The following is a 27794-nucleotide window of genomic DNA, read 5'->3' as shown; positions in this document are numbered from 1 at the left end:
ATGCCAATAGCCGCGGGCTGTGTTGGGCTGCGGGATCCTGAGCCACACACATTCCCACTGCCGTTATTGACTACAGAAAAACTAAGTCGCTTACCACTAATGCATTAAACGTCACATCTGGTTTGGCCATTACGTACGAAATTAAGAATGATGCATCTTAATTTGAGCTGCATAGGGTACCTTATATATATATATATATATATATATATATATATATATATATATATATATATATAAACGGGAGCCTAGCTGGCTGTGTTCCTATTAATACAGCTGCCTCAGAAAGAAAGACTTCGTGATAAAAGCATAACGCTTTATATATATATATATATATATATATATATATATATATATATGTGTGTGTGTGTGTGTGTGTGTATATATATATATATATATATATATATATATATATATATATATATAAAAGCGTTATGCTTTTATCACGAAGTCTTTCTTTCTGAGGCAGCTGTATTAATAGGAACACAGCCAGCTAGGCTCCCGTTTTCTCGACATCCGTCTTTTATGCAGAGTTCATTAGCCTGTGAGTATTCGAACATGAGAAACCGTCACCTGCGATCTGCAGTGGTACATCCCAGCAGTCCACTGGCCATCTTTTAAACAAAGGGTTCCTTTGGAACATGAGGTTAATGGGTTCATGAGGGCTTATATTTGTCCTTCTTATACAGTGTAAAGCAGAAGAATGAAACGCCACGACAAGTTGCAGGAGAAGGCACTGCTACTCCTCCTTCTCTTTTGAAGAAAAGACGTCAAAACGTGTCCTCCAACCAGACGACGACGTGAAACATGTCACTGCATTGCGGCCTGAAATGAATCTGCGCGGAATACGGGAGGGTTGCAAACCCCTCGCCCGGCACCTGATTCGCTTTAGCCGCCTGTTGTCTCCCGCGAGATCTGCACCCCCGCAGGGACCAGAAAGGGCCAAGATGAGATTTGGGGGGAAATCGTTTGATGGCTGACGCACGAGTCGGAGCCCCAGATTTTGAAGTCGGGGTGTGAGGACATAAGCGGGTAGGCAGCGTGACTCGAGAGACGCGGGAAGCAGAGAAAAGCAAGGCGTGTATGTGCGTGAGAGAGCGAGGACCGAGAGGGAAAGCGAGAGACTGAACAAAAGCAATACTTGGAAAGGAAGCAATGCATGGCATTGTAGCAGGGGTGGAGGGCAGACCTCCGTATTATGTCTGAATTTGTAGACCGCTGGTAAACGACAGTTAGGAGCATTGCTCTGCTTCAAGAGGCTGCTGCACCTGAGGAAGCTGCTGCATCATGGAGGCAGGAATTAATTAATGAAACTGAGTCCTGAGCAGATGGGAAATAAAAGCAGTATGGGAAGTCGGGCCAATGATTTCTAGATTTTATATTTCCTAGAAATTCTGTCTTTGGCCCAGAAGCCCTGAAATCCTAGAGAAGCTAATCATCTTAAATCTGCATAACTTCTGTATTCCATATTAAGACATGAAACCATAAACTGTAGACTCTGGGGCAATTAGACTACCCTCAGCCCTCTGTCTCATCCATCTCTGCTTTGCTTAACATCCAGCTTGTTGAAGAGTTTTGAAAATCTGAAAGTTTGTTGCCCAAGACTTTGCATTATTGTTTAGTCCTTGATTGTAGTTTGAGAGGGTTTTTTTTGGTAATGGACCAACACAGTTATCTGTGATTTTTAAAAGCAGACAAAAACCTCCATGATTTGCCATCCCCGTGTATATCTAGAAGGTCAAACCACAGTGTGCTTTCTTAACTATAGTTGGCACAAATTGAAGTTTGGTGTTACGTCTGAACCCAGCCTATACCAGACTGAGTTAGACAGTAATCTAACACCAAGGTTTCATGTTATGTTAACTGCCCAGGGACTTTTTGTACGGGGTGGTAGTTATATAAATGTACTTAAATAAATAAATAAATAAAATAGTGTTTTAATCCAGCCTATACCAGACTGCCCGTATTATTCAAAGAAAGCTTAGAAGATAAATCCAATATTTAGTGATAAGCTTTACACACAAAATGAAACTGTAGCCAATGTTAGCTGTACAACAAACTCGCTTAGATCCACCAGCTGCAAAGGTGATCAAGTTTTAAAAAATGTATCTAAAATATACCATGAGTACAGTCTCTTTCGCTCACAATGAACCTGCCTGTTCAACCCACCCCTTCAACAATATCCAGCCAGCCCTGTCCCCTTGAATAGAATGCATACAAACCAAGTGTTTCTCATGAGACTTTGCATTATGTATTCACAATACATGATGGAATTCACAATCTTGAGTCCCTAGATGTTGTTGGACTTCAACTTCCATCACCCCAGCCATAGCAGCCTTTGTGCAGGGAGATGTAGCTCAAATACTATCAGGACCCAAAGCTGGAAATTCCTGAAGTATGATATGGATGATCACACCATGTATTAAATCAGCATTCACTTTGAATCCTGGATGCCAACACTTAAGAACACACAATTTCAATTAAAGCCACTTGAAGGGAACCCAAACTTTTCTGGGAATGCAAGTATTGCTGTAACAAATACACTACATTAAAACAAAGTGTCTTTTCTACATCTAGGTTCGAAACTAAGAAACTGCTTTCTTCGTAGAGTTGTGTTTTTTCACTTTTAAACAGAAGATGATCAGCCTAAGTGAATCTTACTCTTCTGGGGAGGAATCTGTGACCTGGCTGACCAGCCTGTTGAAAGAATGGATTTGTCCAGATCATTACCTGGGGATTTTCACAGACTATAAAGCATATCTATGGGTATTAATACCCTTCATAATGCTTTTTTCGCCTGTTCTAATTTTGCTTGGCTTTATTTATCTTTCTACTCTTCTCCTGCATATTTACAAAATAATGAGTAATTTAAAGGGAGATTATCTTGGTAAATCATGGAATACTGGAAGGAGAGCAGTATCTTATCTTTGGGACATATATGGCATAGTGTGGCATGGTAAGCATAATTTTTGTCTTTAGAATTGCATATTAGAGCACATGAATAACTGTATTTATGTTAGTTCTGTTTGTAAAATAGATTTTAATAATAATACTTAGAATTTATATAGCACATTTCAAGAGTTCCACGTATATTGCTGCAGGAATTCTTACACAGCCCTTGAAACTGGGCAGGTACTATTAGTATTATTTTGCAAGGATACAGTGAGTGCATTTGAGAGAAGTGGCTTAACTGCTTGCAGACATAATGCTAAATCAAGGTTTCCAATTACAAAGCAAGTTGATGTGACCCCCTCCTTGTCTGGGGAGAGGGTTGTAAAGTATTCACTTTTGGTTTTGAATAAGCCACAGTTTCCTATTATGTATGAACTCAGAGAATTGTTTTATTCTGATCACAGATGGTTCACAAGCCAGGTTCTGAAGCCATGGGTTGATCCCAGTTTCAGATCCAGGCCAGGATCTGAAACTGGGATCAACCCATGGTTTCAGAACCTGGCTTGTGAACCAGATGCTTAGAGTAAAGCAAAGTTTCCCAAGTTTGAACATTACAAGAAATTGTGGCTTATTCTGAACTGAAAGTGGAAGCTTTTAGTCCCCTACCCTCACACACAAAGGAAAGAGAGGAAAGGATCATCTCTCTCCCTCTGTGCACATAATGCTAAATCATGTTTTAGTGTTAGACCTTCATGGAGCCAATGAGTTTCTGACTTGATATTTGAACTTCATAACTCATGGGTCATACTCATAGTCACTATATCCTCCTTATTTTACCTAACCAAGTTGCTGAGCTATTGACATTTATAAATAATTTCCTGTGTCAAATTATTACACAATCAAATAATATTCTTGCACTAAATTTCACAAATTAAACTCTTAAACTCTCATTCAGCTCAGCACATCAAGCAGAACATTCAGCTCTGGACATGCCCTTAGTAGCTGATACTACATGAACAGTATGCATGAATAATGAGTAGTAATTAGTCAAACATTGGTGTGCATTGTGCTTCAGAATGCTTTATGAGGCTTTACCATCCTGCTACTAATGCTAGTCAGGAGGCTTACTGCTGCCTTACTTTATGGTTCTATGCTGGCTGTATATGAACAGAAGGATACATACTACAGTATTCCCCCCCACGCCCCACCCCAATAGTATTCTTCTATGGTAGTTATGGGCTACAGACTAATTTGATAATTATTCTGACAACCATGGAAGTAAAAGACACATTTTTTAAAACACAAAATAAATGACATTACTTTTGGATTCCTAGTGCAATATGTATGTAGGGCCTTTGGTAAGGAAATTAGTTCAGCTTCACACAGTATCAAAATTAAAGATACCTTGGGATAAGAGATTAAGAATTGCTCCAGATTGCTGCAACAGACAATGAGCATCAATCAGATTCATACATTTTAGGAGAAGAAGCCGTGGTAACATAAGACATTGCCTTGTGCGAAGTCAGACCAATGGGTCTATATCGCTCAGTATTGTCTACACTGACTGGTAAAGTAAAGTTGTGCCATCGAGTCAGTGTCAACTCCTGGCGACCACAGAGCCATGTGGTTTTTTTTTTTTTTTTAATAGAATACAGGAGGGGTTTACCATTGCCATCTCCCGTGCAATATGAGATGATGCCCTTCAGCATCTTCCTATATTGCTGCTGCCCGATACAGGTGTTTCCCATAGTCTGGGAAACATACCAGCAGGGATTCGAACCAGCAACTTCTTGCTCCCTAGGCAAGTTACTTCCTCACTGTGCCATTAGGTGGCTTACACTGACTGGTAGCAGCTCTTTAAAGTTTCAGGCAGGAGTCTTTCCCAGCCCGAACCAGAAATGCCAGGGGTTGAATGTGGGACCTTCTGCATGCAAAGCAGATGCTCTGCCACTGTGCTACAATCTCACCTCATATCAGTATTGATTGATGTGGGTCACAGATAGGAAAGGGAAGGCCTGCAATAATATTAGAGGGCTCAATATGGTAGGATACAGGAGACACAAATTAATTTGGAGTTCGTCCTTGAAGTTAGTAACTGTACTAATGTGACACTGGTTGCAATTTCTTCTGTTCCGTGATGTTACTCTTTAGGTAAGGGTTTGATTATATTAAAAAAATGTTTTTAAAATTGTGTTTTCTGCTTATTTTTTTTCTTTGAACAGGCTATGAGGTGCATGGGATGAATAAAGTACCAGAAGGACCAGGACTTATTGTGTGTTACCATGGAGCTTTTCCGCTGGACTATTTCTATTTTGTATCTAGACTCTATTTACAGACAGGCAGACTCTGCCACACAGTGGTTGATTACAATTTTTCCAAAATTCCAGGTAAAATGTACTTTTAATATTAGAGAGCATGCTTGCGTACTACAAAGCTTTAAAGCAAGAAATACTTTATGCCTTAAATAAAATGTCAAAATATGTTAAAGGTCAGTCCTGAAATACAGCATCTGGGTATACTTGACAAGTCTAGAACTCCCTGGATATATGTTGACTCAAAATAATTAACTTCTGGCCTGGCCTAGAGCAAACTATAGTCTTAAGTGTCAAGCTGGGACACTGAAGACATTCCCAGTCAAGTTCCCAAACTGGTTGCAATTGTCATTGCCTTGGCTGTGTTTGGCTTCTACAGTTACCAAGGCATGTTCAGATTTATTTATTCGTTACATTTCTATACTAATGAAAACAACTAAAAATAATTAAAACAAACAAAGAAAAGATGGATAAATAAAAGTACCAAAAGCCTGATTAAAAATATGTGTTTTTAAGGTCTTCATAAAGGTCAACAGTGGTCAACATTGAATGAGTATGTTCAAGGCCCAGAGTTTGTCTGTAATATAGGGTATATATAGGTTGTTCCAGTGTTCCATGACTTTCTGTGTAGGTGTCAAGTCTGTCCTCTCATGCCTATAAAACAGACCAAGTGTTTTGGCAACAAGCCATTGAATTATTCAATTAGTTACTTCAAGTGACTGATGAACAAGATAAGTGCATATACTGCTTCAGGCATGCATTTTCTGCTCTTACTTAAGAACATAAACATAAGAACAGCCCTGCTGGATCAGGCCCAAGGCCCATCTAGTCCAGCATCCTGTTTCACACAGTGGCCCACCAGATGCCTTTGGAAGCCTACAGGCAGGAGTTTCGGGCATGCCCTCTCTCTTGCTGTTACTCCCCTGCAACTGGTACTCAGAGGCATCCTGCCTTCGAGGCTGGAGGTGGCCTATAGCCCTCCAACTAGTAGCCATTGATAGACCTCTCCTCCATTAAGTTATCCAAACACCTTTTAAAGCCATCCAGGTTGTTGGCTGTCACCACAACTTGTGGCAGAGAATACCACAAGTTGATTATGCGTTGTGTGAAAAAGTACCTTCGTATTCTGGTCCTAAATTTCCTGGCTATCAATTTCATGGTTTGACCTCTGGTTCTAGTGTTATGTGAGAGGAAGAAGAATTTCTCTCTATCCTTTTTCTCCACACTATGCATGATTTTATAGTACTATCTATCATGTCTCCCCGCAGTTGTCCTTTTTCTAAACGAAATATCCCCAGGTGTTGTAGCCTTGCCTCATAAGAAAGGTGCTCTTGGCATCTAGATCATCTTGGTTGCCCTCTCCTGCACCTTTTCCAGGTCTACAATGTTGTTTTTGAGATGTGGTGACCAGAATTGTATGCAGTACTCCAGGTGTGACCACACCATAGTTTTGTAGAAGGGCATTATAATATGAGCAGTTTTATTTTTAATCCCCTTCCTAATGATCCCTAGCATGGAATTGACCTTTTTCACAGCTGCCACACACTGAGTAGAAACTTTCAATGAGCTGTCTACCACGACCCCAAAATCCTTCTCCTGGTCATTCACTGACAGCTCAGATCCCACCAACGTATACTTGAAGTTGGGGTTTACCGTCCCAATGTGCATCACGTTACACTTGCCAACACTGAACCACATTTACAATTTTGTTGCCCATTCACCCAGTTTGGAGAGATCTGTTCTGGATTTCACTACCCCATGTAGTTTTGTGTCATATGCAAATCTGGCCACCTCGCTGCTTACCCCTACTTCTAGAACATTTATGAATAAATTAAAAAGCACCGGTCCCAATCTGGATCCCTGGGGGACCCCACTTCTTTCTTCCCTCCATTTGAGAAAACTCTCCATTTATCCCTACCCTCTGTTTCCTGTCCTTCAACCAGTTAGCAATCCACACATGTACTCGTCCCCTTATCCCAAGACCTCTAAGTTTCCTCAGGAGTCTTTGATGAGGAACTTTGTCAAAAGCTTTTTGGAAGTCCAGGTATACTATGTCAACTGGATCACCTTGGTCCACACACTTGTTGGCACCCTCAAAGAACTCCAAAAGGTTTGTGAGGCAAGATTTACCTTTGCAGAAGCCATGCTGGTTCTCTCTCAGCAGGGCCTGTTCTTCTATGTGCTTTACAATTTTATCCGTGAGGATACTTTCCATCAATTTGCCTGGAACAGACGTTAAGCTAACTGGCCTGTATTTTCCCGGATCGCCCCTAGATCCCTTTTTGAAGATCAGTGTTACATTGGCTACTTTCCAGTCCTCTGGTACAGAGCCTGATTTCAGGGATAATTTATATATTTTAGCAAGGAGGTTGGCAATTTCACGTTTGAATTCTTTGAGGACTTTTGGATGGATGCCATCCGGCCCTGGTGATTTGCTAGTTTTCATTTTTTCCAGACAGTTTAGAACATAATCTCTTGTCACTTCTATCTGACTCAGCTCTTTAGCCTCCATCCCCGAAAAGCCTGGTTCAGGATCAAGTATATGCTCAGTATCCTCTGCCGTGAAGACGGACGCAAAGATCTCATTTAGCTTCTCTGCAATCTCCATATCCTCCTTAATAATCCCTTTCACTCCCTCATTGTCAAACATTGTCCGACCACCTCCCTGGCAGATTTCCTGCTTCTGATGTATTATAGAAGTTTTTGTTATCCCCCTTGATGCTTTTAGCTAAGTGTTCCTCAAACTCTCTTTTTGTCTCCCTTATTGTCACCTTGCATTTCTTTTGCCAGAGTTTGTGTTCCTTTCTGTTCTCTTCATTTGGACAGGCCTTCCAATTTCAGAAGGAAGTCTTCTTCCCTTTTATGGCTTCCTTGACATTACCTGTTAGCCATGCTGGCATCCTCCTGGACTTAGTGGTACCTTCCTCCTTTTGGGTACACAATCTAACTGGGCTTCTATTATTGTGGTTTTAAGTAAATTCCATGCAATATGGAGTGAAGTGACTCTCCTGATTTTCCCTTTCAGCTTTCTTTTCACCATACTCCTCATTTTGGAGAAGTTTCTTCTTCTGAAATTCAAAATTTCTGTGTTAGACTTCCTTGGTGATTCTCTCCCTGCATATATGCTGAATTTGATTACACTATGGTCACTGTTCCCTAAAGGGTTGATGACACTGACATCACACACTAGGTCCTGGGTGCCACTCAGAATTAAGTCCAAGGTTGCCTTTTCTCTGGTTGGTTACAAGACCAATTGTTCTAGGGCACGGTCATTCAGTGTATCTAGGAATTTGACCTCTTTGTCATTACTTGACTGTGAATTTACCCAATCTATGTGTGGGTGTGGATAATTGAAGTCACCCATTATTACTGCCCTGCCTCTCCTTGACGCCTCCCTGATTTCCTCCTGCAGCTGTCAGCTTTTTGATCCAGAAGGTGATAGCATGTCCCCAGTAGCACATTTCCTTTCAGACTTTGTATTGTCACCCACAGAGTTTCTGTGGAGGACTCTGGTCCTCCTACGTTTTCTACCTTGTTAGATTCTATCCCTTCTTTAACATACAGTGCTACTCCATCTCCAAGGCACCACTCCCTGTCCTTTCTATAGAGTTTGCATCCAGGGATAACAGTGTCCCATTGGTTCTAACTGTTCCACCATGTTTCTGTTATGCCCACTATATCTATTTCTGTGTTAGCAACCAAGCACTCCAGCTCACACATCTTGGCTTGGAGGCTTCTGGCACTGGCATATAAGCACCTGTACACTGAATCTCTTCCCTGGTGTATGCTATCTTTCTTTTGACTCTTTGACCGGCTGGCACAGCCTTCTGTCTGTTCTTTATGTGGTTCTGCTCTGTCCCTTTCTGTTTTATCTGAATCCTTTGTACCCTCACACTTTAAAGGATGGCATTTTCCAAACCTTACTTCTTGATTAAACAAATATATGTCATAGGAAGCTGCCATATACTGAGTCAGACCATTGGTCCATCTACGATTGTCTACCTAGACTGGCAGTGGCTTCTCCAAAGTTGCAGGCAGGAATTTTTCTCAGCCCTATCTTGGAGCTGACAGGGAGGGAATCTGGGGCCGTCTGCATGCAAGCAGAGCAGCTACAGTCCCTGAGGGGAATATCTTACAGTGCTCACATATGTGTTCTCCCATTCAGATGCAACCAGGGTGACCCTGCTTAGCAAACTGTATGAAATGATGGATCCCTCCATTGAGACACAAATGTGTTTCAAGAGCTTTGTTTCTCTTGTGTCACAATAGCTTTGGCCTCTCTTAACTCTCCCCCTCCAATGCTTCTCTTAGTTTTGTCTTTTTTGTGTAAAATCTTGCTCTTTCTTGTCTGCATTTTAGAGCATTTCACCAAGCCAGAGTTTCTGAGCTTGGAGCACACTTGCTACCAGACCACCTCTTGATTACTGGGCTTGCAAATCCGGTTTCAATTGGAAAACATTGCTTGGAGCATAGAGCACAATAACATTTTCCTGATTTATCCACATCCATGAAACATCATCTTAAATTTTTTTTGAACGGTAGCAACATATTTTAATACTTAAATAACAGAACATATTCTTGACTCTGGAAGCTCTTGATATAGGTGATACATGTATAATTGGTGGAAGACCTTTTACTGTATTGTGCAAGACTGTATTAATGATTAATTACTACCTAGGAAGCTGCTTTGTATTGAATCAGACCATTGGTCCATCTAGATCAGTGTAAGGGGAGGGGAGTTCTGCCTTAGAAATGTTAGCTCACTGTCTGTAGAGAGGTCAGCTAAGTGGGCATGCACAAGGTCTCATAATTGGCAATGGACTCTAGGCATTGTTAGCTCTATGTGGCATGCCTAGAAGTAATTACCTATCTAGAATCCACGATTTATTTTTTTTCTAAGTGATTGATTTCTTTGATATTAAAAGTCAGGGGGCATCTTAAATCCAGAGTTCTTTTTCAGGTAAATACTCGTATAAACACTACTCTCCCTCTTTTTGTTGCTGTTGTTGGTTTTGGAGGGGATTGTCTTAAATTTAGACTTGTCTTCAATTCAGGTAAATATGGTAATTCATTGTCTTACCACACATCACCACTTGATGGAAGTAGTGTTCCGACAAATGCTGTTGAGGCAAGCAACCTGACTTTTCAAGTCAGTGCTAAAACAAGAGTTTGGAATTTTTGCTGGTCCCCCTGCTTGCTCCAGCCAGACCACATTCCCTCCTTTTTTTGGCTGTTGTTGGCATCGGCAGTGGAGACACCTAATTTGACCTTCAGATACAGTACTCAAAATGTACACTTTATATGCAGCTTATTTTCAGACAATAACCCATCCAGCCATGATACTAGCTAGGTGACTCTGGGCCAGTCACTTCTCTCTCAGCCTAACCTACTTCACAGGGTTGTTGTGATGAGAAAACTAAGTATGTAGTACTCTGGGCTCCTTGGAGGAAGAGCAGGATATAAAATGTAATAAATAAATAAATAAGACTATAACTTAAATTGTTTCTATCTGATACAGGTATAAATCTGTTTTATAATGTCCATGGTCTTACAAATGATGGGAGAATGGGATGTGTTGAAATTCTGAAAAAAGGGAACTTATTAGGAGTTTTGCCAGGTGGAGCCCGAGAAGCCTTCTTTAGTGATGAGAACTACAGCCTCGTTTGGGGTGGTCGGTTGGGCTTTGCTCACGTGGCCAGAGATGCAAAAGTGGTAAGTACCATACATGTGTCATACGTTTTTTATGTTTGTGGTGTGTCCAAATGGAAATCTACATGTAGTGGATCAAGAACAATCCTATAACAAGATCCATAGAAGCTCCAACTACTTATTTAGGTTTGGTAAGAAATGCAGGTTGTTTGTATTTATTCTGCAATGGGAAAATTCATCTACAAGAAAGTTCATGTTGAAACCACCAATAGTGGAGACAATGTAGCTTTGGGACAGTTGCCAAATGTATAGAAGCTGTTGCTTTAGAAAGAATGGTCAACTGATATAAAATTTGGGAACAGAAGGAGAAATATCTAATGTGAAAAGGATTGATCTTTAAAACGAATAAACAGATCTTTTAATGTCAAATGTTTGACCTCTGTTTGACATTAATAACCATTAGGCAGGGACATAGAGGTAACAAAAAACCCCTCTATGGCTTGTTGTGGATTTTGAATACTGATAAAGCTCAATCTCTAATATCAGTGAGTACAGCCTAGCTGGAGTAAGGCATTTTTACATTTTGCTGATTTTAAGAGAGTCCTCCATCTAATATAGAATGTAAGTCCAGTCAAAGACCAGCACTTGTAGTTTATTTATTTACTAGTGGGCCCGGGCACAGAGCATCTGTGCCTCTATTGTGGCCGGGCCCTCCACCGCCTGCGCTGCGGCTGGGCCCGCCGCCTTACCTCCACGGCCAGGCCCGAGAGTGCCGCCGCCGGGAGCGAGGGTGCCCCCGCCGCCGCCGCCGGGCCCGAGGGTGCCCCCGCCGCCGCCGGGCCCGAGGGTGCCCCCGCCGCCGCCGCCGGGCCCAAGAATGCCACCGTGGCCGGGCCCGGCCAGGCCCACCGCGCCTCCGCGGCCGGGCCCGGCCAGGCCCGCCGCCTCGATTCCGCGGCCGGACCCGCCTGGCTCCCCGGCCATGGCCGCCGCTGCCATTGTCCTGGGTGCGCCAGGACCAATCAGGCGCCCCAGCAGCCCAGCCAATCAGCTGGGCTGCCGGAACGCATTTCTCCTGGGCACACCCAGGAGAAATATATATATATATATATATAGATTTATTTATTTTAATTTTTATACCGCCCTTCCAAAAGGTTCAGGGAGGTTTACATTAAAACACCATTAAACTCAATTAACAATTAAAACAGAAATTGTAAAGCTGCATAAAATAATTAACAATCAAAACATTATAAAACACCAATTAAATAGACAAACAATTTAAAAAGAAGTTTTAAAAAGCTGAGAAAGCTTGGTTGAAGAGATTTGTTTTCAGAAGTTTCTTAAAAATTGCCAGAGATAGGGAGGCTCGTATCTTAGTAGGGAGCGCGTTCTACAATCTTGGGGCAGGAGCTGAGAAGGCCCGTCTCTGTGTAGCCACCAAACGAGTTGGCGGCAGCTGGAGATGGACCTCCTCAAGAGACCTCAAAGGGTGGTGGGGCATATAACGAAAAAGACGTTCTCTTAAATATCCAGGGCCTAAGCTGTTTAGGGCTTTGTAAGTTATAACTAGCACTTTGTATTTTGCCCGGAAACCTATTGGCAGCCAGTATAATTCCATCAAGAGAGGAGTAATGTGGTCTCTCCAAGATGACCCAGAGACCAACCTGGCTGCTGCATTCTGAACCAACTGATGTTTCCGGACTATGTGCAAAGGCAGCGCCACATAGATCGCATTACAGAAGTCCAGTATGGAGGTTACCAACAAATGTACCACTGTTTTGAGGTCATTGATCTCGAGAAACGGGCGCAGCTGGCGTATCAGCTAAAGCTGATAGAAAGTACCCCTGGCCACTGCCTCAGCCTGAGAAACCAGGGAGAGGTGTGAATCCAGAAGTACTCCAAGGCTGCGAACCTGTTCCTTTGGGGAAGTATGACCCCATCTAGAACAGGTAGATCAAGATCGTCTCTAGAGTTCAGACCGCACACAATAAGTACCTCTGTCTAATCTGGATTCAGCTTCAGTTTATTCTCCCTCATCCAGCCCATTACTGCTTCCGGGCAGGCATTTAGGGAGGATATGCCAGCTCCTGAAGAGGTTGACATGAAGATGTAGATCTGGGTGTCATCAGCATACTGGTAACATCCAGCTCCAAATCCCCTGATGATCTCTCCCAGCAGTTTCATGTAGATGTTAAAAAGCATTGGAGAAAGTATGGAGCCTTGAAGGACACCATACTTAAGCTCAGATTTTGAAGAGCAACAATCTCCAATCTACACCATCTGGAATCTGTCCGAGAGGTAGGAGCGGAACCACTGTAGAACAGTGCCTCCCACCACCAACACTCTCAGACGTTCCAAAAGGATACTATGGTCAATAGTATTGAAAGCCACCAAGAAATCCAAAAGGACCAACAGAGTCACACTTCCTCTGTCAATTCCCAATTGGAGATCATCCATCAGGCCAACCAAGGCAGTCTCCACCCCATAGCCTGCCTGAAAACCAGTTTGAAATGGGTCCAGATAATCAGTTTCCTCCAAAACCGACTAGAGCTGGGAGGCCACCACCCTCTCAATTACCTTGCCCAACCATGGGAGATTGGAAACAGGCCTATAATTGCTCAACTCTGAGGGCTCTAATGCAGGCTTCTTTAGAAGAGCTCTAATAATCGCCTCCTTAAGACAAGGAGGCACCCTGCCCTCCCTCTGAGAAGCATTTATGATTTCCACCAGGCCGCCTACAACAGCCTCCCTGCTAGATTGAACAAGTCATGTTGGACAAGGGTCAAGAGAACAGGTGGTAGGCCTCATCACCCCAAGCAGCTTGTCCACATCCTCAGGAGTCACAAACTGAAACTGATCCAGTCGAATCACATAAGAGGAATAGTTGGACACCTCCAGTTGAGACATCAAATTAATTGCGGAGTCTCCATCTAAGTCAGCCTGAATCCGAGAGATTTTATCTGCGAAAAATTCTTTAAACGCATCACAGTGGGTAACTGATTATTCCAAATTCTGGTTCAAGGGAGAGGGGGCAGATACTAGTCCCCTCAAAACCCTGAACAACTCCGCCGGATGTGAACTCACAGAGGCAATACGGGCAGAAAAGAACTGCTTCTTTGCAGCACGTATCGCCTGAGCATAGATCTTTAGATGTGCTCCATGTCATAATCTGTTGGATTCGAGTCGAGTCTTTCTCCACTTGCACTCCTGTCGCCTACCTTGCCGCTTCAGCCCAGCCCCCGTAGGTCTTCCGTATACCAAGGGGCCACTTTTGAAGCAGGTCAGAGGGGTTCCACTGATTTAGATTGGAGAAAATGAAGATTTTTTAAAAAAATTTTAGGGAGACACATGGCGAAAAATGTCAGATCCAATCTGATTTGATGCAACAGAGAAATTGTTGGGAGGGCTGACATGGCCCCCCAAAACTGTTGGTCGATCAGAACATAATATTTCTGACATTTTGTCAGACCCTTCTTTCTCCCAACTGTCCTCTCTCCATTTCTATCCTTTACCTGGACCTGAGGACTGCAGCACTGTGTCAACTTCTGGAGACTTCTAGCCACTGCCTCCAACCATGGCTTTTGTTTTAAAAGGTACATTTTTTGTTTAAAGCCCTTAAAACCCAAGCTGGTGGGTCAATGATGGGAATTGTAGTTCTTTTAATGGGTACAGCTAGTGCCGATTTTTGGCTGGATTTATGCTCTATAATAGCGGAAAGAATATTGTAAAGTTGTGCAACTGACTTCAGTTCTTACAACTTTTGTATTGCTTTTGTTAGTATTTAAAATGTTATTAATTATATGCTACCTTGTGGGGGTCTTTGGAAGAACTAAGAGTCAGAGTTTGTATACATTAAATAGAGAATTATGCTCATTCTCTATGGTAAGAGCTCATTTTATGTTTTAAGTTTCAGCTTGCAAAAACGTAGTTAACTTGGGCAGCTGCAAATTTCCTATTGATCCATACACTGGCTGGATCCTGACTTATAAAGTGAATGTGCAGCAAAGGAAGCACACATGCACTTGCTGAATTCCAGAGTAAAGCAGTGTGGGTGCACTGCTCACACGGGAAGGAGGCCGATCTCTCCTTCCTGTCATCCTTGAAAAGATGTCCTTAAGGGTTGCACAGCCCTCAGGAAATCATTTTTGGGATCACAGAACACTTTAAAAGGAAAGGGAGATTCACAGATATCGGCCTCCTATGCAACTGTCCCTGCTTTGTTGTGGAATGCAGCAAATGTGTGTGCACTCTGTAAGTGAAGGTATCAGCCACTGAAATCAATGGGACACACACAAAAATTTGGCCTGTTTATTTTGACTTATAGATATTAGTTTATTTTACTGCTTTATTTGATTACAGTATTATGTTGTCTGGCATTTACTTTGGCTGACATTCTGACTAAATTACTTGATGGCAGTCCTATCGAAATCGAGTAGTCCTTTACAGTAGATGCTTAGTACTATTCTGTAACTTAGTCTAGATGTCAGCCATTAATTTAATCAGGATTGATTGTTTATCTGCTGTTTTAGGTTTTTCATGATTGTTTAGATGTTCTATGAATTGTTAAGCTGTTCTGTATGCAATTTATGGCAGAAATAAGCCATAATTTTAAAATGTGTATAATTTAAATTTAATGTATATAATTTTTTTAAATGTACTGAATTTATTTAAAAATGTACTAAATTTAAGAAATAATGGGGTGTGTATGTATAACTGTTTTGTGGGGAAAACAAAAAATAGTTCAAAAATAGTTAGCATTTAGGCATGCTCTTTTATATTTGGAGGTATTTTCTTGAATATCTCAGGGAGCTTTATGATTTAACTTGTTGTCTTCAGTCACACAAGACCTCTGTAAGCTTCCTTTGGAGATTGTTTTGTTTCCACTATCAATGTACATTGGAATGAAAATATTGTATCTTTGAAAATAATTTATAAGCAGCATTTTAAAAATAAATTGAGCTCAAGTATATATTTTCCTAAGTGCTGTTCCCTAAGGCTCAGTTCACATAGTAACACATGACTAAAGATATTCCTCTGGCTGTTTGGAATTATGAGAAGGATGGGGGCTGGGCGACTACCTTCCACCAGTGAGAATGACTTAACATTGTCTTGTGCTTCTCTATCAAAGCCAAAAAGAGTGCACAAGGACCTGAAGTGCCACTGCTGCCCTGCTCCAACCCAACTTCCTTAGAGATGCAGCTATCTTTTTAAAGACACATGTCCTCATTTAAAGCTGCACATCCTCATTTGTTTAAGCAGCAGCCACCTTTGCTGTTGCTGAAGCAAACCACTTATGGCTGTTTTCAGTACTGACCCAAGTGTGCCTGAGGCAGGGTCCCAAAGCCACCCCCTCTTTAATGTTTAAGCACATACACCTCCACTTTATTTTTCTTCTGAAGCAAAAGCAGTGGTTTTTGACATGGTGCATGGGCAGGCATATGTGTACCCCTCCACTTTCACCTCCTCCTTTGTGGTGACATCCATTGCTACTTGACTCAGCATGCACTCTCTCCCTCACACAGCACTGGGCTTGAATGAAAAGGAGGAGGAAGTGGAAGAAATGTTGAGAGTAATGCAGATGCGCTCTAGAGTCCAATGAAGAAAATGAAGGACCACATGGGGTCAAATGATGGCAGTAGCCTCAAGCAGTCACCTCAAGTGGCAGATTATTGGGGTGGGGGCAAGATCAGTGGTCTCTCTAATTTTTTTTCATCTCTGAGTGGAATGAGTTTTGTTCTGAGCAGCAATATCAAGGCACTGTGTGTGCACATGCATTCAGAGTGGGGCCTTCCTAATTCAACCTGAGCGGAATCTAAAATTAATTGAGTGGACATCAGAGGTTCGTTCATATTCTGCGACTGGAGCAAAATGCAATTTTGAAAGAGAGCAAAAATGTGACTGGAGCAAAATGCAATGCTGAAAGAGAGTACACTCTAAGTGCTCTGATGGTGGGCAGTAGAGGGGACATCATGTCTCCCTGCTGGCATGCCAATAATCTGCTGCTTGAAGAGACCACTTTACCTTAATTTATGGAAGGGCCATCCCTGGCTGGTTTAAAAGAAGATCAGCACTGCTGCTGAGAAATATGGCTTGGTGTGGGGCTGCAGCAGTAATGGTGACAAGAGCACCTTCTGCTCCTTTTTCTCATCAAGGGTATGGGTAAGGCACTGCAAAGCCTCCCTTGTCCTTGTTATGTGGAGACTTTCTTGCTCCTACTTGTGGGAATGTTGGCAGTTTCCCAAGAAAGTCACAACCACAAACTTGAATCCAAATAAAATAAACCGCGTTACTTGAGTACAAAGTAGGATACTTGACTAGAATCTTGACAAGAGAATTCCTACATGACACAGGCACCCAGAGGGAGGTAAACCTGGGCACAATGCTTTACCTCTGTTTATGAATGTAAGTACTAACTGGATGGAAGTCGGACAGGGAACAGGTGGTGGGTGGTCTGCTCAGTGGAGACAACACAGGGAGGAACCTGGGGGCAAGAGGAGGGAAGGGCTGGTAAAAGAACCGGTGGAAGAGCAGGGGCAGAGAGGAAGACAACTTGAGAGAGCTTGGGGAGACAAGGAGGGGAGAGCCAGTCAGGGAACTGGCAAGGAGACTGAGGGTAGGAAGGAAGGTAAGCTGATAAAGTTTGGGGAGAGAAAGAGGGTGGAGAAGGTAAAAGAACTGGTGGTGGAGGAGGAAAGGTCTGGGGGTAGAGCCCCAACTCTGCTTCCTGGTCTCCAGAGGAGGGAGAGGTAAGAATGGAGGGTGACTCTGGCTGGTCTTGGGAGATAAGAGGTGGAGGAATGGTACAGAGAAATGGCTTTCTTCACTCCCTGGAAGAGTGACTACTAACCCGATGGAAGGGGAACACCAGGGCCGAACCCTGCCTTCACAACCCAGCTTCTTGGGAGTCAGGAAGTCAGTAGGACTGGCCTATGCTGATTACGGGAGGCTACTGGGAGTCAGGCAGTTACAGTAGTACAAGGGGAAAGGAGGAACTTTCTAACTTAGCTGTTAGTGACACTCACTCACTCGCACAGACACTCCAGAAAGCGGGGGGGGGGGGAGAGCACACGCCCAGGACAAAGGACAAGGGGAACCCCCCTATATTTTCCTGTCTCATTGTGAAGGGAGAGAAACCTGAATCCTTAGTGAAGAAACTGGGGTGCAAGGGTGAAGAAGCCGAGTGTCACAATCTCTAGAAAATCACAGAGACTATCCAGTTTGGGGGAACTTTGGTTAGCTATTTTTATAGGTTGAGAGATGCTTTGTGTGGCTAAGGCTGCATGCTAAATCAGTGCCCTTATGTGTTGATGGTTAAAGAGGGTAATCTCAAGTGGAGAACCATGGGTTTGGGGGTAGTTAGACATAAACCTGGGATTTCCTTAGGATGGAGGCAGAGTGTTGACTCTAGGGATATTGGTTTGTTGATTCTGGGGATTTGGATGACCAGTGAGGCATGACTCAGTGGCACTGATCAGGAGTACAGCTGAGAGACTGGGTGAAAGGGCCTATGGCCGCCTTGCCCTGAGTCTCAGGGAAGCTAGAGTCTTCATCCAAAAAATGAGTTTGGGGTGACAGAGTGCCTGGGTTGGGTCACTCTAGGATAGAGAGCAATGGCTAGGCTCCTTCGTCTGCTAGCTTTGTTCTGAGGTTACTAGCATCAGGGCAGACTCTGTCTGTTCCAGGGCCTTCTTATGGGCAGGCTGGCCTGGGCTAGGTGCTCCCTCTTAGGAGTGAGGGATTGCTCGGGGACCTGTTTTTGTTCCTCCTAACAACCTTATCACCCATTCTGAGGTGGAAGGAAACACTTCAGTTTCTCAGCATTGTAAACAGCTGCACAAAGCTCCCATACACGCTTCCTCTCATCATGTGAACTGAGCCTTCAGACTGTGTGAAAGGTTACCACATGTGATTTTTCAACTGCTCTGTTGAGTGTTGTAATTTTCAGAGGTAATGACTCAAACTGCAGTCCTAAACCCTCTTATCTGGGAGTGATCTCTTCCAACGAGGTTTGTATCATAGTGCACTGTCAATCACTTTGATTAGCTACATGGCATAATAGTTCCACTTTATTAAATAAGGCAGTGATACTGATGATGAAATTAGAAACTTGGGTGAGAGGATGTTTTATTGGAAATTGATATTAAAGGTGTCATAACTACCAACCCCTACCATTTTCTTTTTACACATGTTGGGGACACTATGATAATAATGCAGGGTCTTTAAGTAGAGCCTGAAATACTGCCCTAATTGTGGCCACTTTTCTCCCACCTTTCTTAGCCTATCATCCCTATATTTACAAAAAATCTTCGGGAAGGATACAGGACACTTGGAAAAATATGTAAGATTGATTCTGCTTACATCTTCCCATGTGCTTATTCCCTAGTGATAAACACATTACTGTACATAGAAGTAAATCCTACTGATTTAAATTGGACTTCACTGTAATTGCATTTGAGATTTTTGCCCTAGAATATTTTTGTTAATCTTGTTGAACTTTCTGCTGCTGTTCATGCATCTTCACCCCTTCTCTCACTGATTGCAGTTCCACCTCACTGTCCTGCTTCTTTCTGTTAATTGTTCATCTTTCTTTTTCTGTTATTCTTTTTGATGCCTCTTTAAATGCCTGTTAAGTGTCCAATAGCACTTGGTCATTGACCACTTGTATAACAGAGGTTGATGCAGATTTATTTGGGCTGCAGTCTAGCACACTTATGTACACATAAGCCTAGTGAGATCAATGAGGTCTTAAACAGACATAATAATGTGTTAGATTGGGACCCTGGGGTTTGTTATGCATGACAATCTATTTTTGTGAACCGCCAGAGCCTTTGGAGTCAGGCGGCATATAAAATAAATAAAATATATAAATTTATTGCACAGTTATGTGTCAGATGCATGGCCTTTGATCATTTAAAGAATGATGTACAAAAGAAACCCAAATAAAAATCTCAATCTGAATACATAGACACCTTAAACCATGAAATACCCATTTTAATCAAATTTGCATAATAAACGCTTCATGAATTTCAATGCATTGATCCCAAATGCTAAAATCCTACTAAACTCACATATTAAAAAGTACATTAAGAGAGAGAGAGAGAGAGATATTCCTATCATGACAAATATTCTCTAAAAAAAGTCTAGAGAGTGTTTCTTTATTTCTGAGTCAATGCAATAGAGGTCAGTTTGTTGTCTTTAGTGGAGCTCCATAGATATATCTAGAAAATTCATATGAATGTATCCATTGTTTCTGGGACATATATCCAATGATGCTTTATAGTATGACAAAATCCATGTAAAAATAACTGTTTTAGAGAAATAAATCCTGCAGTTCTTTACAGTACAGCAGATGCATTTGGGCTGTTTCGCAGCCTTCTTCAGTGGTGTTGTTTCAAGAATTCTTCGATGCAGTCTATACAAAAATATGTCAAGAATTCTGTCAGGATGCCATGTTACCTGGTTGCTTGGGTGGCCCTGTGCATTCTGGAGAAGGGCTTGGCATCTCTCCTGTGGGGCTTTCATTCCCTTCAGGGGGCAGTGGGGATGGGAATGGTCCAGGCTGGTCAGATCCTAGTGGGGCTGAGAGAACAAGGCAGGGAAAGCTGCAGGAAACAGCTCCAGGAAGACAGCTAAATTGAGTGTGGCAGGAAACCGGAAGCAAGGCCAGGAAGGGGTTGGGGTTGGAAATAGGCTTTAAGCCCTGTCAGCTCTGCACTGGGGTATTTAAAGACAAGGCAGCTGATAAAGAGGAGCTGCTTCTGAGTATGGGAGCCAGGCGTTCTCCAGAAGAGGGAATTGGCTGAATGCAGCAAGCCAGGAGGAGAATGACAACTCAGGTGACAAACTAATCTCTTTTCCTGGCTATTTTCTTAGGGGTTTTTTGGTGCTTATCTAGTCATTCTGGAGTTCAAGAAGGGCTAGGAGCCCACCCTTTCCCCTAGGAGTCTGATATTCTCTCAAGTATATACTTCAAACATAACTTAGTTCTCATTATAATCCAAGAATAATACTGCTGTAAGCTTCCACATATAGCTATACCCCTTAGAATCAGATATGTAAAAACCCTCAAGAATATATTTCCAGCATTGTACTATTCTTCAGGTCTATCTTTCGGTGCCACCAGTTCATCGGGTGGAGGCCTAGGATAGAGCCTCCACCCTCTGCTGTTGTCTCCCCATGGATATGAGGATTTTTCCCCCTGGAGGCTTTCAGGAGAGCCTTAAAAGACCCATCTTTTTATCCTGGCTTTTGAAGATATTTAGTTTTAACTATAATTTTAATCTGCTTTTAATTGGTTCCTGATTTTAATAGATATGTATTTCTGATTTTAGTGTAATCCACCCTGGGCCACTTTGGGAAGGGCCAAATATTCACTTTGAATATGCACAAGTATTTGTGAATATTCACAAATGTTCACATATATTTCCCAATATATTCACTTTGGGAATATAAAATAAATATTTTCTCCATGTGTAATGGTAGAGTGGAGTGCTTTTCAGAAGCTATATGGCTAAATTCCTTGGGAATAGTGATTACTGGAGCTCTTCAGTATCTCGCCCCAAAATTGGCTCTTGTAAATGAAAATATAGATTAAATGTATTGGTCCCAAATATTGTTTATATACATTCCTCTCATAAATCCATACCACACACATTTTTGCTGGGGCATTCTTACTCACTGTGTATATATACATATATATACACACACCATATATTGCTCTTGTTTCTCAAAATTAAGACATCTGCTCATTTGCCATAATACCACTACTGCCTCTCAACATTTAAATATGGTTATACCAAGTGCTTTCTATTTGAATAATGCTAACAGTTGTTAATCATGAACTTTAATTCCATTGAATGTACTGATTCTGAAAATAATTATCCTGGGGCTGACAAACTTAATTTCCCCGCTTTCCAGCTATTGTATTTAGGTGTATTTTCATTTTAGCAATTCCATATGGACAAAATCTTCAAAATATGGTCAGGCCCAAAACTATATAACTTTAAAACTTTTTTTTAGACAATATCCATCCCACTGTCAAATTTCAGATATTTCATGGGAAAGATAAGATTAACTTTCTGGATGTGGAAATTAGGAATAAGGAGGGGAGGTACCTTAGTAATGGATTTGTATAGAAGACTTTCAGCTCGTTTAAATATGATAGTTATCATTCTGGTGCTCTGAAAAAGAATCTTTCTTACGCTCAAATGCTAAGACTTTGAACAAACTGCAATGATTTAACTTCTTAAACTCTTTCTGCAGGCAAGCCAACATTCTCAAAATATATTTCCTAGAAAAAGGATATCCTGAACGTCTATAAAAGAACACTTTTATAAAGCTAAAGGAAGAGACATTCTGTTGGGTAATAGTGCTAAAAAGAATGCTGCAGATAAGATGATCATCCCAATAATTTGACACCCACACACATGGTGTGGAACAGATTATTAGGAAACATTGGCACATGGTATAAGATATACAAGATACACATTGGTAAAAGATATTCTGAGATGTGGTAAACAGCCTATGTTTGTACACAGGTGGGTATTGAATTTAAGAGGAATGTATATAAACAATATTTGGGACCCATACATTGAATCTATATTTTCATTTACAATAGCCAATTATAGGGCTAGATGCTGAAGAGCTCTAGTGATCACTATTCCCAATGAATATAGCAATATATGGAAGCTTCTGGAGAGCACTCCACGATAGCATTACACATGGAGAGAAGAGTACCATGTTGGAAATGTATTCTTGAGGAATTTTACATATCTAATTCTAAGTGGTAGCCATATGTGAAAGCTTTTAGCAGTATTATACTTGAATTATACTGAGAAGTAAGGTTTGTTTGTTTATTTGTTTGTTTGTTTATTATTAAAAAATTTATACCGCCCTTCCAAAAGGTTCAGGGCGGTTTACATTAAAACTCCATTAAAATCAATTAATAATAAAAGAAAAAATTATAAACTGCATAAAATAATTAAAAATCAAACATCATAAAACACCAATTAAATAGCCAAACAATTTAAAAAGAAGTTTTAAAAAGCTGAGAAAACTTGGTTGAAGAGATTTGTTTTCAGAAGTTTCTTAAAAATTGCCAGAGATAGGGAGGCTCATATCTTAGTATGGAGCACATTCTACAATCTTGGGGCAGCAGCTGAGAAGACCCGTCTCTGTGTAGCCACCAAACGAGTTGGCGGCAGCTGGAGATGGACCTCCTCAAGAGACCTCAAAGGGTGGTGGGGCACATAGCAAAGAAGACGTTCTCTTAAATATCCAGGGCCTACGCTGTTTAGGGCTTTGTAAGTTATAACTAGCACTTTGTATTTTGCCCGAAAACCTATTGGCAGCCAGTATAATTCCATCAAGAGAGGAGTAACATGGTCTCTCCAAGATGACCCAGGGACCAACCTGGCTGCTGCATTCTGAACCAACTGAAGTTTCCGGACTATGTACAAAGGCAGCCCCACATAGAGCGCATTACAGAAGTCCAGTATGGAGGTTACCAACAAATGTACCACTGTTTTGAGGTCATTGATCTCGAGAAACGGGCGCAGCTGGCGTATCAGCTGAAGGTGATAGAAAGTACCCCTGGCCACTGCCTCAACCTGAGAAACCAGGGAGAGGTGTGAATCCAGAAGTACTCCCAGACTGCGAACCTGTTCCTTTTGGGGAAGTGTGACCCCATCTAGAACAGGTAGATCAAGATCGTCTCTAGAGTTCAGACCGCACAAAATAAGTACCTCTGTCTTATCTGGATTCAGCTTTAGTTTATTCTCCCTCATCCAGCCCATTACTGCTTCCAGGCAGGCATTTAGGGAGGATATGCCAGCTCCTGAAGAGGTTGACATGAAGAAGTAGATCTGGGTGTCATCAGCATACTGGTAACATCCAGCTCCAAATCCCCTGATGATCTCTCCCAGCAGTTTCATGTAGATGTTAAAAAGCATTGGAGAAAGTATGGAGCCTTGAAGGACACCATACTTAAGCTCAGATTTTGATGAGCAACAATCTCCAATCGACGTCATCTGGAATCTGTCTGAGAGGTAGGAGCGGAACCACTGTAGAACAGTGCCTCCCATCCCCAACACTCTCAGACGTTCCAAAAGGATACTATGGTCAATAGTATCGAAAGCCACCGAGAAATCCAAACCAGTTTGAAATGGGTCCAGATAATCAGTTTCCTCCAAGACCAACTAGAGCTGGGAGGCCACCACCCTCTCAATTACCTTGCCCAACCATGGGAGATTGGAAACAGGCCTATAATTGCTCAACTCTGAGGGCTCTAATGCAGGCTTCTTTAGAAGAGCTCTAATAATCGCCTCCTTAAGACAAGGAGGCACCCTCCCTCAGAGAAGCATTTATGATTTCCACCAGGCTGCCTACAACAGCCTCCCTGCTAGATTGAACAAGTCATGTTGGACAAGGGTCAAGAGAACAGGTGGTAGGCCCAAGCAGCTTGTCCACATCCTCAGGAGTCACAAACTGAAACTGATCCAGTCGAATCATATAAGAGGAATAGTTGGACACCTCCAGTTGAGACATCAAATTAATTGTGGAGTCTCCATCTAAGTCAGTCCAAATCCGAGAGATTTTATCTGCGAAAAATTCTTTAAACACATCACAGCGGGTAACTGATTATTCCAAATTCTGGTTCAAGGGAGAGTGGGCAGATACTAGTACCCTCACAACCCTGAACAACTCCGCCGGACGTGAACTCGCAGAGGCTATACGGGCAGAAAAGAACTGCTTCTTTGCAGAACGTATTGCCTGAGCATAGATCTTTAGATGTGCTCCATATCGTAATCTGTCAGATTCGAGTCGAGTCTTACTACACTTGCACTCCAGTCGCCTACCTTGCTGCTTCAGCCCCTGTAGATCTTCCGTAAACCAAGAGGCCAATTTGGAAGTGGGTTGAAGGGGACGTTTAGGAGAAATAGTTTCTACTGCACTGGTGAACAAGTTGTTCCAATTCTCAACCAGGGCATCAACAGGATAACCAGGAGAGCCAACATTGAATCCCTCCAAGGCTTCTTGGAATCCTGCTAGATCCAATAACCTCTTCAGGCTCACCATTCTAATGGGCCCCTCACCCCTGCGGAGGTGGGAGGTAGTTATAAGTCCAACCTTATCCAGATGGTGATCTGTTCATGACAATGGGGATATCACAGGAGTCCCTACCCATGGAACACCACCCTGATCAGAATAAACGACCAAATCAAGTGTGTGACCTGCAATATGCATCGATCCAAAGACCACTTGGGATAGGCCCATAGTTGTCATGGCTGCTATGAACTCCTGAGCTGCCCTGAACAAGTTGGTCCCAAAACGAACATTGAAGTTCCCAGTACCAGAAGTCTGTAAGACTCCAACACGACCAAGTCCATGAGCTCAGTAAGGGATTCCATTGGGCAGCAGGGTGATCGGTACACCAACAGAAGTCCCAATCTATCCCTGGTCCCCGAACGGAAGTACACACATTCAATATGGTCCAATACCCTAACAGGGACCCTGGTAAGGGAGATGTTATCCTTACAGAGCCAATCCACCTCCCTGCCCACGTCCCCTCACCTGCTCCTCTACAGAATAACCTGGAGGAAGAAGCTGGGACCAGACTGGGCCACCAGCCTCCCCCAACCAAGTCTGGTGATGCACATCAGGTCGGCCCTTGCATCCATAATCAAATCATGGATAACTTCAGGTTTATTTTGGACCAACTTGGCATTGTAAAGGAGCAAGGTAAGGCTATGTGGGTTGTTGGCAGTGCTCCCCAAGGTCAAAGATCTGACAGGGCAGCCAGATGCAGTTTGAAGTGTATTCATGAGAGAATTCTCTTAAACTTTTATTGAATGGACTGCATTAAAGAATTTTTGAAACAACGCCACTGAAGAAGGCTGAGAAACAGCCGAAACGCATATGGCATATTGTGAAGAACTGCTGAATGTATTTCTCCAAAACAGCAAGCACCATTGGGTTTATTCCTCAGATAAGGAAATCAGTGGATACTTTCACATGGAATTTCTAGATTTATCCATGGAGCTTGATTAATGTGTGACAACACATTGACCTCTATTGCATTGACTAGGAAATATAGAAGAAACAATCTTTGGAGTTTTTAAAGAGACTATGTATATTTGTCATGAATGGAATGTATCTTTAATGTGCGTTTTTAATGTGTATTTGGTAAGATTTTAGCATTTGGGATAAATGCAATTATTAATGTTGTTTGTTATGCATATTTGATTAAAATTGTATATTTCATGGTTTAAGGTGTTAATGTATTCAGATTGAAATTTTTGTTTGGGGTTCTTTTGTATACCATTCTTTGTTTCTTTGAACCTCTAAAAGGTTTTAGTTCATCATCACACTTTGATCATTTAAAGACAAGGCTTCTAGTTTTTGCATATACTACCATTTTCAAAAGATGAGTATATATCTTATTTTATATACAGGGCCATTCAAGTGGTTGTATGAGTTTACCCGATGGCCAGTCGTTCCTATATATGGAGGGCTTCCAGTCAAACTTTGCACGTATGTAGGAGATCCCATTCTTTATGATCCAAACATTACAGTTGAAGAACTAGCTGAAAAGGTAGGTTTGGTATACTACTGAAACATATAGAAAATCTGTATTAATTGTAATACGTATGAGCAAAATAGCACTTTTAGCTAGGAAGACCAATAAAGTTCTATTCCTACTCACTTCTTAGGTGATAAGATTCACTTCTGTCAGCTCAGTGACTCATGAGACAAGGCAGTACATTTGACTAGCTTGTCAAAAAGCCAATAAGGTAGACATGGAAGGAAATGTTTTATGCAGATTCAGGATTTTATTTAATTGCCATTTATTTGTCTGATGAGCTCAAATATTTGTTTCTGCTGGTCCGCATGTTGCACGGGCTTACAGCAGTTTTTCCAATTGGCCCATGCTACTGCGGGCATCTAAGGATGCTACTGCAAGAATCTAAGGCCTGTCAGTCTTGTGCAACAGCACAAGTGCACAAACGTGCAAATACTTAGTTGCATGCCCACACTTCTGGAGTGTAGCTTACATTGGAAACTATGTATGTTGTGCTCCTAAAGTGCTGGTGTGCAACTTTAAATATTAAAGTTTAACTTTAAGTATTTGCGCACTTGAGTTCCTGTGCAAGACCACCAGCACTTCCTTAGACACTTGCAGCAGTGCAAGCCAATTGGAAATACCGATGTAAGCCTGCACAACATGTCGGCTGCTAGAATATAAAACTTCTTCTGGCCTTGAAAATGCAGAAAACACACGCTCAGATATTCTGCTGAGGTAATATGGAGGGTGGGAAGACAGTGCAAAAATGATCTTTTTTTTTTTTTTTTTTGTTCTTTCAGACAAAGACTGCAATAAAAAATCTCAGAGATAAACATCAACAAATACCAGGTAGCATAAACAGAGCTCTCTTGGAACGATTTGCTAAGCATCCAAAAGATGATTAATCTGTTAACACAGTTGAAAATGTGTACTTTTAAAAACTGTTTACTAAATGTATGTTAAAATAATAAAAAATAGTTCAACACGCAAGAGGTTATGAATTCAGTATATATTAAGCACATAAGCAGTTCACTATTTCCTGTGTATCTCAGCTAGGCTGGGTTAGCTGTGAAGCAGCTTCTGTTAGGCAATCCAAGTCTCTTTCCCACTTGCTGTTTGAACTCTTTCAAGCAGATCATTTTCATAATTTTTAAAAAAGCTTTTTTAATGCAGCCACATTTCATAAGAACATAAGAACAGCCCTGCTGGATCAGGCCCAAGGCCCATCTAGTCCAGCATCCTGTTTTGCACAGTGGCCCACCAGATGCCTCTGGAAGTAGGGGTGTGCATGGTCTGGAGTCCCCCCCGGTCCAGCAGGGGGGACTGTAACTTTAAGCGGGGTGGGTGGGTGGTAGTACTCCCCCCCCCGCCGCTCTTCTCCC

The 27794-nt window shown here is 42.0% G+C and overlaps 2 protein-coding genes across 6 annotated transcripts in view; one reads left to right on the top strand and one right to left on the bottom strand.

Moving 5' to 3' along the window:
• The window catches only part of TGS1 (trimethylguanosine synthase 1), a 37134-nt gene extending 36412 nt beyond the window's left edge, over positions 1 to 722 (bottom strand). The window contains exon 1 of one of the 3 annotated variants that reach the window (XM_053245956.1): positions 571 to 722. The gene's annotated coding sequence lies outside the window, so the exon portion shown is untranslated. The remainder of the gene's footprint in view (positions 1 to 570) is intronic. The other 2 variants (XM_053245958.1, XM_053245955.1) reach the window with 2 other exon arrangements.
• On the top strand, positions 593 to 27794 carry LOC128323229 (transmembrane protein 68-like). Of its 3 annotated transcripts, XM_053245959.1 has the most exons (7): positions 613 to 1029; positions 2575 to 2953; positions 5112 to 5276; positions 10720 to 10913; positions 19128 to 19188; positions 26303 to 26442; positions 27213 to 27794. In XM_053245959.1, the coding sequence occupies exons 2-7, from the start codon at positions 2635 to 2637 to the stop codon at positions 27315 to 27317; spliced, it is 984 nt and encodes a 327-aa protein (XP_053101934.1). In that variant the 5' UTR covers positions 613 to 1029; positions 2575 to 2634; the 3' UTR covers positions 27318 to 27794. The 3 variants fall into 3 exon arrangements, with proteins under 3 accessions (XP_053101935.1, XP_053101937.1, XP_053101934.1); XM_053245960.1 differs by lacking the exons at positions 19128 to 19188; positions 26303 to 26442; positions 27213 to 27794 and adding an exon at positions 14318 to 15804 and having other exon boundaries at positions 593 to 1029; XM_053245962.1 differs by lacking the exons at positions 19128 to 19188; positions 26303 to 26442; positions 27213 to 27794 and adding an exon at positions 14382 to 15804 and having other exon boundaries at positions 594 to 1029.

Source organism: Hemicordylus capensis, chromosome 4 (assembly GCF_027244095.1).
Source record: "Hemicordylus capensis ecotype Gifberg chromosome 4, rHemCap1.1.pri, whole genome shotgun sequence".
NCBI classification, from domain to species: domain Eukaryota; kingdom Metazoa; phylum Chordata; class Lepidosauria; order Squamata; family Cordylidae; genus Hemicordylus; species Hemicordylus capensis.
The sequence above is the reverse complement of the archived record's forward strand: the minus strand, read 5'-3'. Positions and strand labels throughout refer to the sequence as shown.

Bases quoted from the DNA above. Each gene is read 5' to 3' on its own strand.
- LOC128323229 (XM_053245959.1), top strand. From the start codon at position 2,635: ATGATCAGCCTAAGTGAATCTTACTCTTCTGGGGAGGAATCTGTGACC. The intron at 2,954-5,111 runs GTAAGCATAATT...TTCTTTGAACAG, and splicing joins ATATGGCATAGTGTGGCATG to GCTATGAGGTGCATGGGATG. The intron at 10,914-19,127 runs GTAAGTACCATA...CACCTTTCTTAG, and splicing joins TGGCCAGAGATGCAAAAGTG to CCTATCATCCCTATATTTAC.